The 18421-nt window shown below is 41.4% G+C and overlaps 1 protein-coding gene across 1 annotated transcript in view; it reads right to left on the reverse strand.

Annotated features, from left to right (window-relative positions):
• ABTB2 (ankyrin repeat and BTB domain containing 2) overlaps nucleotides 1-18421 on the reverse strand; it is a gene marked incomplete at both ends in the record, with an annotated part of 131674 nt that overhangs the window by 42326 nt on the left and 70927 nt on the right. The window contains 2 exons of the mRNA XM_082000687.1: nucleotides 3345-3555; nucleotides 6183-6329. Coding sequence (XP_081856813.1) covers nucleotides 3345-3555; nucleotides 6183-6329 — 358 coding nt within the window. The remainder of the gene's footprint in view (nucleotides 1-3344; nucleotides 3556-6182; nucleotides 6330-18421) is intronic.

The following is an 18421-nucleotide window of genomic DNA, read 5'->3' on the forward strand; positions in this document are numbered from 1 at the left end:
TCCAGATGTACTGAACAACTGCAGCTCCTTCTACCGAATCAGCGTGGCGCTCAGATCTTCCCAAGATCAGGTTTTACCAAGTCTGCAGCTCTAACAGCCTCTCTTTGCTAAATTTCAGATTGGTCTTCCATACCGATAGATTTATACAGCAGCGTAGAAACTGAAGCACAAGCAAATGCAGAAGAGGTCAGTGTTACTGTCCTTGTTTGTGACCGAGATTTTTTTTTTTCTTTAGAAAACAAACTGGGATTGCAGTGCACATAACAAGTATATTCCAGAGAGAGAGCATAAACACACAAAAGGGCAATGCAGAGTTTGCAGCTGATTTAGCACAGCACAGGAAAGAATAAAAAAAAAAAAACTGGGCTGCACAGCTTTGCCAAATCACATTAGGTGAATCAGTGCCCTCATCTATTATGCCGTGAGTCCAGCATCTCACATACAGCCTCAATCATCTCTCCTCTTAAGCTAGGAAAGAGTAAACTCTCTCCTGTATAACGCACTGCTAGCAATATCTATCCCACTGGCTACGCTAAACGATGTGCACAGACGTCAATGCAGTAAGACACATACAAATACACCTTGGAAGAAATGAAACGTAGGGTTGGATGTTCATTTCTGGTATACCGGACAGTATTAACTTTGCTTCCAGGTTTCATAAACCTTCCAAAGCCAATTGTTTAAACTTATAGTCCTCAGGTTCTGTTTTTTTTCCCCCCTCTAACGTCAGTTTTTGCTTCATTTAATATATCCTCTTTAATTTCCTTTACAGCTAAATACTGGTCAGAAAAAAAAAATGGCAGAAATTTCCCTTACATCAGCTGTTATAGGATCTAGTGCGGATTTTAAAATAGAATACGGTTGCAGCCTGCATTGCAAAAAAACTCCAGTGAACCATGTGAAGAGCATTGTTTGGGAGCAATTGGAGTGACAACCGCCCTCCTGATTTAACTCATTTATTATCCTCAGTGTACAAAACAAGTAGCTGCAGTAACATCATTATAGTGAGAGTACTGAAAAGAACTCAACACAAAATAGAAAACTTCATCTATATGTCTGATACAAGCTGTTTGGCAGCTTCAGCTGTACAACTGTAGGAACCAGTGGTACAACTTTACAGAATCTGGCTCCACGAAAGCTCATTTTTTGCACAGTGTGCAAACATTAAATGAAAAATAAATCATCTTGCACTAGGTAGAGCATTTGATTGAGATTAGAGAGCCCAAAAAACAGAGCTACCAATGGGCTCTGACCTGTGCAGCCATGCCTCTTCCTATTTTATTCAACTTCACTTAATTTCTCTTTGTTCTTCACACGTGTACATCAGTTCTCCACCATGCTACAGTTCTGCTCACAGATTGTTCTTTTTAAAAGGATTTTTGGGGAGGATCAGACAAATCAAAAGACAACCTTTTTTACTTTGTAAAACAGTTGAGCTTGTACCAGACTAAGACCTCAAAGAAGTCAGTCCAGTAAAAACTACAATAAAGTACAGAAAGATGTCAGCAACCAAGAGAAAATGAAAACAAGTGACCAGTGGAGGCACCTAGACAGACCAGCCACACACAAAATACTATGGCAGAACAGGCAGCTTAAGAGTGACAACTTTATATTTTTCTCCTTATTTGAAGTTTCCCTTAACCTAAAGTAACTTACCAAGACTGAAATTATAGAGGCTGCCTTCTATCCAGTGTGTTTTTCTGCAACCTGGCCTGAAAACTCAGAGCCTTAAAAGGAGGCAGTTCAATATACTCTCATTCTCAAGAGGTCTTCTCTCTCCTTACTAGCCAAGCTCTGGCCATGAAGCCACCAGCCACAGCTCCAATGGTGGTGAATGCAGCTACAAGAAGCCTTTAAGGTTGTGTAAATCAGCTGGCAGGCTTGGTGCAGACCAATGTAGGCCTGCATGAGACAGGGTTGACTTGCAGCATCAGAAATGCATGGACTGAAGACAGTGCAGTCTGAGAGCAATCAGGAGGTGTCCCAATAAAAAAAAATAAAATCCGTTACCCAGCATGGAGCAGAGGAAAAAGCACCATAATCCCCGCACATGCAGAAGAGAGTAAGAAGACGACAGGGAGGGCTAACTTTTGTAGGCTTTTTTAGAATTAATTTTAAGAATTAATTATTTGTATGTTACCATGATTTCATACCAACTTTAGAAGCTGGGGCTCATTACAGTAAAGCCCAGGATGGGAAGAAACCACATTATTTTCAAAGCTGCAGAGATGCTCTCCTTTCCAAGCTCACCTGTCCAACAAGCACCTTGCTTTTTTGTTTTCTGAATGTGGCCTCTCAACACCTTACTACACTATGAAACTTCCCAACAACAGGCTGCTTTTGGAAAGGGCCAGGATAGAGCCATCAGCCTGAAGTCCAGCAGGCTAAAATAAATCCAAAGAGTAAGCCAGTGTAAATACTGAACAGAGTTAATCAGAAACCAGAATTTCCCATTTAGCTAAGATTTCTGAAACAAATACAAAATTGGATATGCATTTCAAGCCGGGGAAACCTAACAAGTCCAGAGAGGCCTGGGTCTCCCTGCAGGATGCAACTGCAAGGCAGCCAGCTATCAGTCTGCCTTTGAGCTGAGGAGCAGGAGTGCCAGAGCTGCCTGACCTGTCAAGGAACTCAACTTGTGGCCAGGGCTCTGAGGGCTCCTCAGCCCTCCACTGCCACCAGCTTGTCAGGCAGACTGCCAAGGAGCTGGGCAGGAAGGAAACCAGGGAGGTTTCTAACAGAAAAAACATCCCGCTGGAAAATTTCTGACCCGCTCTAATAATGGGCCTACTTTCAGAGTCAGTTATGATGCTGGCAGAAGGTAGGGAGCCCACTGCATTTTCTGTTTAGCTATTGGCTTCCTATATAAATTTCTTTCTAATACCAGACACACAGCATCAACTGAAGTAATTCTTAAGAAGGATGTTCATAAACTCCTTCAAACCTCTTCACAGCAAACGACATTGCTTTTCCTGAGAATGATGACAATTGTTAATTGGCGCTATTCAGAAGGTAACATTTTCTTTGGTAAGGTCTTTACTGCTTTAGGCAACCACATGTACTTTTGGCAGCATCTCTAGACAAGCCGTGTTGGCAGCATACAGTATGTGCCTCGCTCGGAAAGATTGCATGAAAAAACAGCTCACTTTCCAGTTGCAATTCCAACGCTTTGTAAACTTGGCACGGCTGACAACATAATCTGGCTTGACTGCAGGAATAACTGATGCCTGATAGGTAGCATCCCACAAAGCGGCCTGAGCTGCCCATGCACACACAGTTACTCTACAAAAGGAGACCTTCTTAGCCTAACTCCCTGACTACTAACAGTTGACTGACCTACATACCGTTCATTGCTCAGGGTCATTCTTGGAGGGTCAAGGTTGGGGTTCTCCATGGACTCCATTTGAGGACAGCGTAGGAAGTAGTAGAGGGTGTGGAGAGCATCAGGGGACCAGGAGATGGGTTGCTGCTGCCGGGTTTGCCGAATAGGGCTCATTCCTGGGCGGATGGTGTTCAAGCACTGCATGTGGTGCATTGCTCGTGATACCAAATCACCTGCACAAACAGAAAGCATGCAAAAGCATCTCTTTACCATTCATCCACAGACCTCTTAAGTACACTTTCTGAACTAAACAAAATCTTAAAGATAAATGGCTTTTGTGTGCACATATTTCTTTTCCTCCACAAAGGCATAAGCTGTCCTCAAGCTACCACTCTGCAGGTTGTTGTATGGGATATTTAACTTTCTTTCAAATTACAAGTTTTAGTTAGAAAATATAGAATGAAACTTCTCTCAGTCACCATACATTCAGAACAACAGCTTTACAGTGATTTTCCCATCCTGTCTATAAAAACTACTGGTATCTTTGTAAAATGCCCACTGCCCAACTTGGGAGCACAATTTTCACAAGGCAAAGCCAGTAATACCAGTACAAATACTGCACACTCTCATCACTGGCATCACCGTTTTATGTTATGAGTTTGTTCTCATTTCTTTCAACTGGGTTATGATGTTCTATCCTCCTACCCAGGCACTTGTGACAAATTAGTGGTGTTATACAAATATATAAAACTCCCTTCTTTTAGGGGTCTGCTTCTCTCGTTCTCACTCTAGCTGAAGGTTTCTCCAGAATTACAAGACATGACTCTCTTACTAAAAAGCCAATCTTTATCATTCTGACTGTCACAAGCTGTGCTGTTGTGTCACAAGCTGTTAAGAAGCTCAATCCAGGACTCCTCTTGGTCTTTGAACTTGAGCCAACCTGCCTCTATGTCAGAGTACTGGTGGACTTGAGGAGGCCTGGAAGAAGGCGACCTATATTACACAGTTTCTACTCGGAAAGGATTTTAAGACTGCAGATTTTTAAAAAGTTCACAGAGCAATGACCCCAAGGCAGCAGCTATGCAGTCACATAAAGCTGGTCCCTGTGCAATAAGCATACCCTGTTTACTCTCCTTTCATTGTGGTGCATTACCAACTCTCAAGAGCTTTACAATAAAGGCTGCAGACACTTCATCTCTGAGTAGTGTGACTACCACACCAGAGAGCTGAATGATTACTATAGATTACTATACATAGCTAGAACCTATTTTTAACTTGGGAGAATCCTCTGTTGTATTATGCTTTACAGTCCCCTAAAACTCTCACAGGAAATGCTACTCTATTGTGTCCTACAGTTACAATACTGGGAAAGGACGGAACTGAAATAGTTGCCCCATCGTGAAGCTGGTTCTTGAGAAAGCGCCCTGAACTCAGCTGTGCTACATTTGAATTAGTCACACCTCCCTCTGAAATCCATAGGAAGTTATTATTTGTTCATTTATATCTAACAGCAATACACTGAATCTGCCAGACAACCTCCAGCTGAACCCATGGGGTTCTAGTGTTACACAGGTTAGGCAGAAAACCCCACAAAGCTACTGTATGTCTCAACATGACAACATTATTAGTGGTTCAGATCGATGGAGTATTAAAAATCTCAGTTTGCAATGTAAAGCTGTGGCACTCATTTGTTGCATAGTGCCTTCAGTTTAAGGACCCACTTCAGAATGGAAAAACCTGCTAACATCCCTGCCTTTCCACTTCAGTAGCTCTGGACTCTCCAGGATCTAAACGTTTTACGAGAATATCATGAATCCTCTAGTGCTGGTACCAACACAGAAGTCTGTGCAGTTATAGGAGAAATGTATCTGGAATTCAAATTTTCAGCTCAGAATAACGTTCTTTCTCCTTTGCACACTCACTTTCTTTACTTTTCTGGCAATGTGCAGCAACATTTAAAAAAAAAAAAAAAAAGTAGGCAACTGTATCAGGAGATCTATTCACTAGATGTAATGACCAAGTTGGCCAAAGCAGGGATGGGGGAAGAGGGAGAGGAAGCTGTATTCAATCTTTGGCCCATGCTACAAATGTTCTCTTGTGTTCCAGGATAAATAGAGGTGTGTTAAAGGAATTTGAAAACCTCAAATTAAGGCAGGTTGCAAAATAAATGGTGAAGCCCACAAATTCCTTGCTGGCCCTGACATTCATTAGCATTCAGATGGTGGAGACTAAGAAAGTGATGCCAGCAGAAATGTTGCAAGGGAAAAGTAGACTGGGAAAACGCAAATTATTTTTGTTTACTTTAAAGGGGCTCTGTAAGTAGTCTAGGAATGGAACATTTCATTTGGTTAGCATTAAAAAAGAAGGTTTTGAAAAAGTTTTTATTACCAAAGTATTCTCAGATTTTTTTTCCCTCCATTTTTTGTTTTTTAAGTAACCGAAAAGCTTTTCCTTGAATATCCTGCACCCTTGAGATTTCCACTGCACTAACAGTAACAAAGAAAACTCTCTTCACTGTCTGAGGGAGGTTTCACTGCTGTGTTCCACAAATGCACAAGAAAGCCTCCAGAGGCATCTAGGCAAAAGCATCCATCTTCTGTTGGCACTAACACCACTAGCTACCAAAAGGCTGAATAGCCACATCTTATACATCTCCAAGGTGAATTAAATATAAAGTAGTCTAATGAAGCAACCTGATTTTCATAAACAGCACCACAAGACAATTACATCTTACACAACGTTAGCCAAATATTGCTCACACTGTCAACAACAGCAACGCTCCCACTGACCTCAATAGCGGAGGGACAGGCTCTCCCGCTTCCCTGAAAGAAACCCATGTTTGATTACATCCAAAACTTACTCAGTTCAGAGATGCTTCCAACGCAAGTTGCCAACAGAGACTGCTCTAAAGTTCGGAGTTCCAGCTGGGCATAAGCATCAGCCCGTCCATCGCTGCACACAGAGCCATCGTTGTATGGGCTAAAGTAGGCAGGCAGAGACAGCACACCTGGGGACAACAGCAAAGAACAGTCCTGTTACAAGTGACATTACAGGAGCAGAAGAGTGAGTCTCTCCACCGATAGGAGCAATAGGGAACTTGAACACGTTTACACCTTTCTTGGGGGACTTGACGTCTTTTGAACAGTTCAAACAAAATAAAACAGTGCTGTAAATACCTTTGGAACGGCTGAAACGGTGGAACTATGCTCTAGGGAGTAAAGCTGGATGTTTCTACAGCCTTTAAAAACTAGAAACAAATTGCAGCTAAGATAAAACTACATGAAAAGCTTTAGTGAAGCCTCTACTATTGTTTATACAACAACTCAGCTGTGCACACACAGCTTGCTTTTGAACAGCTGTATGCAGATTGCTAGATATAAGGGCCTCAGTTTTAGAGGTGTGGAAGATAACCTCAGGTCCATCTAAGGTAAATGGCAGCTGCAATCTTTGCAACTCTGAAAACAAAACCATAGGCTATGCCAGTTCTTTGAACCTGCATGCAGTTTCAAATGCACAGACTGTGGTTTCTACATGTGTGAACCTTTGGATATGCCAAATTACGCCCACAAATTTTGAGGTTGACTATGTTTTCATCTCTATAAATGACCCTTCTATGAGAGAAAGAGATTAGAAAGGTAATTACACTGCACACACACGTTCACCACACACACACTCCTTCCATTTTATCTTCTTGCACACGAGTATTAATGCACAGTAACTGAACAGAATGACGGATTTGCAAGCACTTTTGTGGAGTTCTTACTGGGAGCCCATCCCACTCTGCGCATATCCCTCCAACTCATTTGCATTGGTGGCAAATTAGAAACTATTTGGGTGAATTGGCTGGGAATGGTACTGAAGACTGGAGATGCTACAAACAAACTTGACATACTGTTACACATTAAGATGCAGGCGGTCTCAAAAAGGGATAGTCATTCACCTGCCCCAAGTCATCCTTTTCACCCCTTATCTTTCATTGAGCATGGCAGTTATGAAGCCACAATGCAAGTCAGTGCAACATAAAGATCCCCCACAAAATAATATTGCTTCCTGTGCTTTCCTCCCAGAAATCCATTAGTTGATTAGTTTTTCATCAAGTTGGCCAGCTGAATTTTGCCACCACATGATTGCTCTGTGTGGCACAGAGGGACGGGTGGGAACATGACCTCTAGAGCTGATGTGAGGTGGGGAGCATGGATATGTGACTGAGGCTGGGGTGGGAGAGTGGACCTGCCCAGGGTGGATCTGATGAACACAGCATGACACGGCATCCACACTGCAGGTGGGCTCTGAAAAGCCTTTTGCAGTCCACTCAGCCAGTGTTCCTGTACCCTTGTTGCTACTGTATTTACAATTACGGATCTATCCCGCAATTCCAGCGGCATACCCCGGCCCAAGTTTTCCATGATTTCAGGCAAGGACACTTACAGCCATGACTGCCTGTGCTCTTACCCTGCTGCATCCTGTATTTTTGATTTTTCAACTTTGATCCATGTGCAGCCATACCAATATATTTCAGCCTAGACCCACATTTCCTTCCCACCCTCACCTTCTGACCTCAGCTCAGTCTTAGATGTAGAGATACTTCACTCCTATTGCAGCGACCTCCTGTCACGTAGGTGCTGTGTATTCTTGTCAAACAAAACGCTGCCAGATGAACGGCAGTGCATTGTGCAAGAGCTTTGTTTCTTTGTCTTCATGTTTTCTTTTGAAATTTTATGCTGAATTGATCTCTCCTACCCTTTTCACATCCTCTTTGCATCCTGCTTGGTGGTAAAGCCAAGGGCTGCATCAAAAACTTCCTGGATATTTTGAGGATAAGGGAATGATTTATCCTGTTGTGCTTCTTCACTGTACATCACTGTTAGTTAATGGAGAAAACTCTGCCAATGCCCTCAGTAACCTGAATAATTAGGAAGTAGAGGCTTCAAGAGCTAGCAGAAGTGATGCATGCAAACTAGAAGAGCTTGCTTTAAATATACTGTAGCCTCCTATACAGAGCCTAAGCCACTTCCTTTTCAATGTTAAAGCTATGAAAGGATGTCTTAAGACATATGGATTGAATTTATGGCAGAGGGAGAATGAAAATAGATTGATTTGTCAAAAGTTTCAAATGAAGGCATATAATTCTACAGAGGCGAAAACAAAAACTGGCAGTTACATTACTAAGTCAGGCGGGGGGCGGGGGGAAGCCACATTTGCCCTGCCAGCCAGTTTCAGTTGGTTCTGTTTTCTAACACGGAATTAAAAATAAAGATTTGTAGAATGATTGAAGTTGGCTCACAAACGAAACAATATTTTTTCAGTTTTTCAGTTAACAGTTTGCCAGGTGCTGTGGGTAAGAGGAAAGAGGGATGATTTATTTACTATTGGAAAAATTACTCAAACCAGATAGTTGTGGACAAGATTTATGTTTTTATCTGCCTTGGTACAGCTGAGGAATATCCCCTATGTATGAGAGAAAAATAAGGAAGTTACTGAGACTCTGGCCACGTGCCAAAGCACGGTGACGGCACTGGGGATTTTCCCCCGTGATGGCAATGGGGTTTGAATCAGACCCTTATTACATAAGATTTCACAAGGGCTGGCAGGTCTTGATAGGTATGAGCAGGCCTGGGACTGAGAAAACGCACCTCTCGACGCTGCTTTTGAGACAGGCGGAGGGCAGTGACTGCATGGGCAGCAAAGTGGAAATGTACCCCACAATTACTACGTCTTTGCAACACATTCATCAGGACTTCCTCTCCCATATATTTCCAGTAATCACGCAGAGTTGGAAAAGCATCATCTTTGCTCTTCAGATCAGAAATTCAGGCACAAGGACATCTGCAGTCAAGCTTTGCCCACTGGTATTATAATTAGGAACAGGACTTAATCTTTTAATACCAATTAAAAACACATTGTTTGATAACAGAGACAACTGCGTTGTGATGACTACTTGTACCCCAAATGGTAGTACCTGCTCTCCTCCCACCCAAATCAAGAAACTTGCAGTCAAAAGGTGTTATAATAGTATAAATCGTAGGGGCAATTTCTATTTCTATCTGGCATTCACATTTCTGTATTTTTATATTTGTGGCAACACTGGTTTTAATCATGGCTAGCTAAATAAGCAAAACTGTAATTGAAATAAATCAATTCATGTCAAAACACTCTCTGTTTGAAATCACGTTAAATCTGACGATTTATTTCCTGACGTTCAAGAATGTGTCTTCCCCACAAAACAACAATGTGAAACAGCACATAATTACCGTGCAGGAACGAACCATTCAGGCATGCACACCACTGTTCTTACAATATTTTCTCTGATGTGGGCTACGTTGTGTTTCCTACACATATCCTGGCATTCTAGTCACAATTTTTTTTTTTAATTAACCAAGATTTTAAGCGTGGGATCCAAGCCCAGGTGAAGTTAGTGAGAGCCTATTAATTTAAGCATGGCTTAGATCAAACCTCAAGAGCACAAGGAGCTAAGAAGTCACCTCTCTAGAATGGCATGAGGCAACATGCTGTAGCAGCCCAATTGAAAGCACGTTTGTAGCACTGTGATTAAGGCACGGCTGGCTAACAATTTGTTTCTGATATTTCCATAGCCTTTGAAATAGCAGCTGGAAATAAGGGCATATTTATTCTACCTCAGTTAATATACGAAACCTGTTCATGGGCTCTTGCTGCCAACAATCTTAAAAGGCAGTCACGACTGGGTGAAATTCCAGTTAAGCAGTTCCTTAAACTCAAATTATTCTGCTTGCCTAAAGATTTTGAAATTGTTGTCTGTCATTTGATGCTTTATAATAGCAACTGAAAATGTTTCCACAGTCTGAGCTAAGTCCAGGGAAAAGTCTGTTCACACTCTTGGACATCTTTCTGCTTTAAGAGGTGCAAGCAGTTCTGCTGAGAGCTTTGGCTATAACGTGATTGTTCCCATGAGCAGGGTTGTGCAAAACTCTCCCTGTTTTCCCCCAAATGGGCAACTGGTCCAGTCCTCAAGCAAGGCAACTTCTGTAAGGAGCCCTGGGTCCATCTCTGAACATCCCGTAATAATTCAGAGGCTGGCATCAAGTTCTGCTCTTTTGATATCGAGATACAAAAAAAAGCTTTTACCTGAATTTAAGATTTGAATGTTTAAAAACCCCATTTCAACTAATTTTTGAAGTACCCATGTTATCTTCACACTTCATGCTGTTTGCGTGTTACATTCACGAAAAAGGACTAGCCATCATTTTCCCTCACTGTAATGATTTTCTCTGTGTTTTCTCTACTTTAATCTAAATTCTTTACATTGGCAGACAACTTCCTAGTGATTAACTCATCAGTCACTTGATGACTTTCAAACACTTACATGATGTCTGGAGGTTAAGATGGGGCCACTCACAAGTGGCAAAGGGCCAAGGAGACTTGTCTGGAAAGCACTCGAATTCGGCTGCCTGGATTCCTCACATGAATTGCCCAGGGTACTAACTCCCTTATTTCAGAAATGCACTGGCTGTATTCATGACACGTTAGGCAAAAAATCAGGAATATAATTAGGACAGGGGTATGCAATGTAAACTACTGACACAGAAAAAATGCTCCCCCCCCCTCCCCCCCTTAATAAACCTACTGAAGTCTATGAGACAATACAACGTGTATTGATTTCTCCCTTTAGCCAGAATAAAAGCAGGTTCTCTGGGCAAGGTTTCTCCCTGTATTGTGTTTGCATTGCACCTAAAACGGTGGTGATCGTTACTGATCAGTACCGTAACACAAATTAGAACAACAGGAAACAAGTATCTATTTGGCAAAACCAACCAGAAACAACAGCCCTCAGAAAATTCAGGATCATCTTTATATGTTAGAAATTGTTTCTAAAAGCCCCTAGTACCGCAGAAAGCCACATACATGAAATCAGAACTGCTGTGAATATGCTACAAAAACGTACTAGGAAACCAAGTAAGAAAAAATGGTCTTGGTCTCCAGCATCAGCGTACTTTTGCGATGTTTGGCTTGTGATAAATTCCCTAAGAAATACTCTGTGAGGTGAGAACGATGGCTGATCCCGGTGAACTGAGCTGTGATTCGGAAGGCCAACATTTTGAAGGCAGGTGGCGATGACCTGACTACACTGTGAACGGCCAAATCCCACTGATTTAAATGGACCTAGTAAAAACCTCATCCAATTGCAGTTCCCACACTGGAATTTGGCCGTGACATCAGAATGGCTGTCACCTTGCACAAAGTCCTGTAATTCTTCATTGCAAGGAGCATTCAAGGCTCTCCTTGGGTTTTGTTTCCCATTCTACCAAGCAACACAATGCCATGCAGTTCCCTCTTGCCAATCAATTCAGAATACAGAGCCACCATCTAGAATCAATGCCAATTCCTGGAGCTCTGTTTTCTTGCTGACCTACCACTGCCAGGAAAGCTCAACACTCCTTTATTTTATGAAATGAGGCAAGATCATTCTGCCAGAATATAAACAAACGTTCCTTACCTCCCTCCCCCTCCTCCCCCCCCCGCCAAAAAAACCCCACACAGGCAACCAAAGTGTTCCTGGTATAACTCACTCAAACCTAAAGACATTAGGCTCTATAATCAACCACAGTCATCCTATAGATTGTGAGAAAAGACTTGTGATCAGGAAACAATGCATATAATTGCTAACATATAGGAAAATAATGTGGCTTCTGCTATAAAGCAGGCAGGCATCTCTTTCAGTTTGTCTCTGTCAGCAATAAGAAAGATCAAACATAGTTGCTTGTATCTGCATCCACATTAAACAGTAATTCTGTAATTGAAAACAGGAGAAAAAGCAGAAGAGGGAGGAGCTTCAAGCAGAGAGATGATCTTTAAATCTTCTGCAAGTGCTCAACCGAATCCGTCCATCAAAGAGCTGCTGTCCTAATCGGACAATTCTGGACAGATCTGTCCGATTCACACAGCCCTCACCTGGGCTCCCCGGTCTTGGCCTAACTGCTCGTAGAGACAATGTCCCCCTCACATTACAAAATGCAGTTTGCCTGGACTTCAGGAACGTTATCAGAGATGGGTGGTCTTAAAGTACGCGGTCTGATCCTTCATGTAGTTCAATGTCAATAGGCATTGCTTGACTGAAGTATCAGAATACCACAAACCACACTTTTAAAGCACCCTCAAAATCCACTACCCCTTTTCTGGGGTGCAGGTCACTGCAGCACCTCGTGTTCCAAAAGCAGGTGAAAGCAGCAGAGCTCGCAGGTTCTGCAACGCGACGCGAGCTGTAACACCGCCCTTCTGTACGCACTGCCACAGAAAGAGCAAAGCCTACTGACAGTCACTACAAATGCTTAAATGCCGCCTTACTCCTAGGTGTCTTCATCCCACACTTGGAAATGCTCCACCATACTTTGCCTCGCTTTTGCTGTGAAAATGGTGGAATTGTGCTGGAAGTTGGAAGGAAGAAGGTAGAAAGTGTGTATAAGAACTGTTATATTTGAATCCAGCTGTGATATACAGGATTGCAAATGACTATAAATGTAGGAGAAAGGCCTTGGTTTAGCACCGAGTCAGTACGTACTGAGTCACTAATCCCACTTCCATACCCCTGCGGCCTTCTGGACAACCACTAACCTGGCTTAGCCCCAAGTGCTTAATTGAACATAGCCTCAAAGGAACATATCCTTGGCTTATATTTTAATGATGCCAAAAAACACAACAAATTTTATCTTTAGCAGGAGCAGCATACTTTGCAAGATAAAAGGTATCAATGTTTTTATGAGATGGTGATTGTCCTCATCTCTGTTTCCTAGATGGAGAAACAGAGACAAAAGGAGGAGAAGCAACTACCAAGCTCATGCATTGGAACCAGCTCTTTGCAAAGTCCAGATCTCCCAAATCAGAATCCCTGTGCCATTAGACTTTGCCTGTATGAAGCTGGCCAGCACGGAGCCATTGGTCTCACACCCTAGATCCAGAGATTTGAAATAAATGACACGACTGAGGCTTCAGTCTAGGTTTGTAGAACTATGCTACCTATCTTATGTGTCATAATAAAAGAACTTTGAGAATATGATCTGTAAATATAAACTGTAATCGCTTCCTAGTACTATGACTACAGCTACTTTTGAAAAGGAGCATGTGTGCTAGTATGTCCACAAGTATATCCCTAAAACTAGGCTGATGCATTACAATTTTTGCACATTTGGTTTTCCAGGCGTTAGATCTTCTACACAGGGTCTGAGGACAGGTGAAGACCCATACTAGACTGTAACGTTAGGTTGAGACATAAAACCACCTACATTTCTAGGACTCTTATTTGCAGGATCCAGTAAGGCACATTAAAGAGAAAACCCCATGTTGGGCTATAAATATCAATGAAAAAACAGAGAGAAAGTTTTATGAGGCATGGTATAAATAGATTATGAACACTGTGAAAGGAATACAAAACCAGAATCCTGTGCCAAAAAATTACTGTGGTCCAACAAGCAGAAGACTTAGTATTAACTGGTTGTGTAAACCCTGACCAGTTTATTCAGTCTCAGTGTCCCAGTTCACTTATGTAGAAAATGGGGATAATGGTTCATTCCTGTTGAGTAGTTTGACAGAAGCAGCATTCCTGCTTCATCTCTCATTTCATCTTACTCTTTCATGCTACTCAACATTTCAGCAGTGTCCCCATTTCCTGTATGTGCCAATAGTACATTTTTTGTCCCTTAGTAACAGTCCATCTTTCATTTACATAGCCCTTTTTACCTTCAATAATTCCAAAGCTCTCTGAGACACAGCTACTTCTGAGATGAAAGGACACAATATTGTGACAATGTATTATTTCCACCTCAGTGGAGCTTATAATACAAGAAGAGTGGCTTTACCCAACTGATAGGGTTAAGAAAGGCAAAATGGACTTAAGCATAATAGAAATTCTCATGTGGATACAGTATTGGGACAGTTATTCTGGCAAACAGCAAAAATACCATAAGAAATTATAAAGAAGAAAAAAATATATATACAAGAAACAATACATGAAAGGTAAAAAACAAACCTTCTTTAAAAAATGAGAAATAGATAGGACAGATAAACAATGGCAACTCCAGCAACAAGTCCTTTAGTAGCATTACTGTGGGGATTAGAAAGCTTAGGGAGAAGAGGTTTCTCTCACTTTCTCCTTTCCCTTGGAATTCTTTAGAAGCCTCTGATATAGGTGCTTTTACAGTAAAACCAGCTTCATTTGGAGTAACCAATGGGACTGCAGCGACTGCAGGCACCAGCTAGAGCCCTCATACCCTCTACAATACCCTCTTCTAATCCATTCCTTATTGTTCACTGTCCTTCCTGAAATATGGTCTTTGAATCATGCCCAGTTCTCCAGATGTGGTTTGACTAAGTTCTTTGTACACGCCATAATGACCTCTCTTTACTTGCATTCAATTCTTCTATTTATACATCCCATGATCTGTATGCTTGCCAAACACAAAGAGGATAGTAAATTTATATCCTCTGTCACTCCCAGTTCCTTTTCTTAGGGAACATCTACATGGAGAATCTGACCAGAGCAATACTCCAAAATAATCCCATGCAATCCCTTCTCAGCTTTTCCAGCGCAATCTTTTGAAAGAGCTTACTCTACATGACCCTTGCCCATCAAATTCTCTCTACAGGTGAGCCCTTGGCCTGATAAGTCCACCCCTGTTAGACTGCCCTGGCTGTAGTAAACATGCCATTAAAATAAAATTTTAGAAATTGTGGTCACTTAATAATAAACATCAAGACTGCAATTACATCAGTTAATGACTTAAAATATCAAAGCATTGTAAGAGCTGTTTATTCTACGCTTATTTTAAAAAAGCCATCAGGAAATCAGAACTCAACAGTAACCAAAACTACTGCTCCTAAAGGACTGGTCTTTTGTAGACAACTCAAGGATTGTCTCCATTAGTTGTCAGCAACACAGGCCCTCTGATGCACAGCAGCGCAGTGTTGATTTGTCAGGGCGAAATATGCATCTGTCACTGAATATAAGATTGAAATTTTATCTAAGTGAAACAGAGCACAGTCCTGAGACCATAAAGTCTGACCTCAAGAGGGCAAGGTTTGGAGTCTCGCTAGGGTGATCACATGCATACCATGCCTTCAGATGAAAATCATTCTGGTTTTGAATCACTGGCCAGACAACACAAATTTTTGGGTGAGTGTAACCTGGGTAGTTCATGAGAAGAAAGATACTATGTTGTAGATTTGATGCAGAGAGTTTAATCTCCAATATTGTTGTCAGCGTAGCTAAATTGCTCACACCAGCATTTACGTGCATGAGTAGTTCATGAATCACAAGCTTTGTCATTTTTACCCCAAAACTGCCTGAAGCCCAATATTACCTTTAGTGAGCGCAAGTTTTTGGGACAAGTATAAACACAAACCTCCACCATACAGTTAACAATGTTTGTGTTTGACATGCGCCATTAGACAGGGTTTACTCTCTAAGAGTATTTTGATAACGCTGAAGACCAGCAACAAATCTATCTCAGAACAGAAGCTACTCCTCTTGTAATTTTTATTTCCTCAAACACACACTTGGAAGCATTTGGCAGTTTTCTTCCCCACAATACAGCAAATCATTCTCTTACTAATGATAACATTTTGCAACTTTCTGTTTCCTCACATCAAAGCATCTGGGAGAGCTTTTCAACAATGACCAATTTGTTTAAAGGCTCAGAAGTGGAGTTGAGGAATTCCACTTATTCACCAACTGCCGAATCTTTGCAACACCTTAGCCTGTTTCTCACATCATGTGTGGTACTGAAGGACCATGTCATACCATCTATATTCATGCTTGCCTTTCTTCCATGATGTATGCCACTTGCTCTGGCTTCCAGCTCCTATTTTACTCTCTACTTCTGCATCTGCATTCTTCTTTCCTATCCACCCCATCACCTACTCACCATCATCATGCTTGTACTCCTTCCAAGATTCAGCCTTTCAAGGTGCAACACAAGCTACAAAGAAGAGCAGATACAATATCTATTTCTGAATGTACCCTTTAGGGGTAAGAATTTGGCAATATTTGTAAAGATAGCAGAAAAAAAACCCCAACAGCTCCACTACAAGGCTCTGGCCTGTCTCCCTCATTGCATAAGTGCCAAACGCATTTCAAAGTCTAAGTGTCTTGGTTGTAGCCATTTATAGTTTGCATAAAAAGCATAACTTGTACACTTCCATTAGAGCCCTAAATATAACTGCCCTAAGCAAGTATTCACTTTTCAAACAGCACCTCTTTGAATTTTGTTTCCGAAAGAATGCTATTGCCACTATATTATTTATAGACATTTACATTAAGATCTAAATACTTAGTCAGGAAACCTCTCAGATTAATGGATCCCCAGCATTGTTTTAGAACTCTAAATAACTCGGAAGAAAAAACAGGTTGCCTATATTTTTATTCTAGAACAGCATCTTTTTTGTATAAGCATAAAAAGCAGCAATGTTTACAATGCTCAGACTGGATGGGCACAGTTCTTTGAAGAATCTGGAAACACTACCACATGTTTCAGTTTTTTAACATGTTAAGAAAATTAGACTCTTGGTATTGTTGGGGGTTTTGTTTTGTTTTAAACAGGGAAAATACATTTTGATATCTTTATTACACCCGTGCACCACATCTGTAACGGATTCAGCCATTCAACACAATTGATTTTGCCACTCTGCTATCTCCTTAAAACTTTCTTGCATCTGAGTTTCCAACTACACCATTTCATAGCACGCAATTACTTTCTTGACACTTGGAACATAATTACTTGTAGAGATGACCTCCTTCAGGTGAGATCATGGAAAAACAGGAAAAATTGCCTTGTGGCAAAAGTAAAAAGGAAAGTATTTATTTAGACCAAGACAGGTTCTTGTTGCTTTACAATACTGTGCAAACACGGGGACACTGACAGCATCCCCAGGAGAAATAATACTGTATAGCTTAGAGAGTGAGCACACATGTGCCAGAACAGCTTTGGCAAGAGCACAGCTATCGCTTAAAATACTAAGTGGTTGTTCTCACAGACAATAAGCAAAAATAATGACCTGATTTTGTGCCCATCATTTCTACCAGAGAGAGAACCAAAGTAATTTTCTTTAAACGTTATGGAACCCTTGCTGCTACCTGCAAAGTAAAATGGCATTTCTTGCACTTCTGCCAGAAGAGCAGCTCATTCCCATCATTGCTGGCACATTCTGTGGGACCTGAGATGTAGAAAACAAACTCTGGAGTGCCTACCTGCTTATCCATGACTGCGTGGCCCATTCTTCTAAATACCATTCAAAATCAGGAAGCCAATTATCTTTCAAGCAATCTTGGATCATATTGTGCTAAAATAACTTGCCCACGGTCAGAGTCAGGAGCTATTCAAACAGCAGGACCACGGCAACCTACTTACTAAAGATGATGACCTGAGGAAGGACACAAACGGACTGCAAACACAAAAGCAGGCAGCTATTATCGTTTTGCAGTCCTCTCCCCCTTTTCAGTTAGCACCCATTTCCAACAATGAACAAGCCTAGTCCTAAATGTGAAGATACTCCAACAGCAGCACCTCACACACTGGTGGTGAAGATTAAGATTACAGGGAATCTTCCTACAATTCTTAGGCAAATAATGGAAAACTGGCTCTCAGAGGAAGATCCTTTCATTGACAAAAAATAACATAGCTGGAAAAACTTTTCTGTTTTTTTTTTTCCATAAAATAAATGATCATAGCATTACCTCTGTAGCCATTTGGCTGTAAGATAAAATTCATATTTTTTATTTTGTTGGTTCCCTGCTGAACCCAGACTACGTTGCTCTACATTGCAATTTTCTCTCCAATGGCAGCATGCAGCATCTCTACTGCTGTATAGCAGTGATGCACAGCATGGAAGTACTTGAAAAGCAAAGGTCCATACCACATAAATAATCCCATACCACATAAGTAATCACTTTTTGGATCCAGCTGTTTGTATGCAACCACTATATCCTAGTAACATTAATAGCTTTGACTACTGCCAAGAAAAAATGTCTTAGAAGGGTTTTGAAATTTGTCATGGGGGAAAGCAAAAGCTCAAACCATGGCAGATGCAGATTTGGGGAGGCTCAACTATCTAAGAATATTTTTTTCCTCTAAT

Source organism: Phaethon aethereus (assembly GCF_964289735.1).
Source record: "Phaethon aethereus genome assembly, chromosome: 5".
Taxonomy (NCBI): Eukaryota; Metazoa; Chordata; class Aves; order Phaethontiformes; family Phaethontidae; genus Phaethon; species Phaethon aethereus.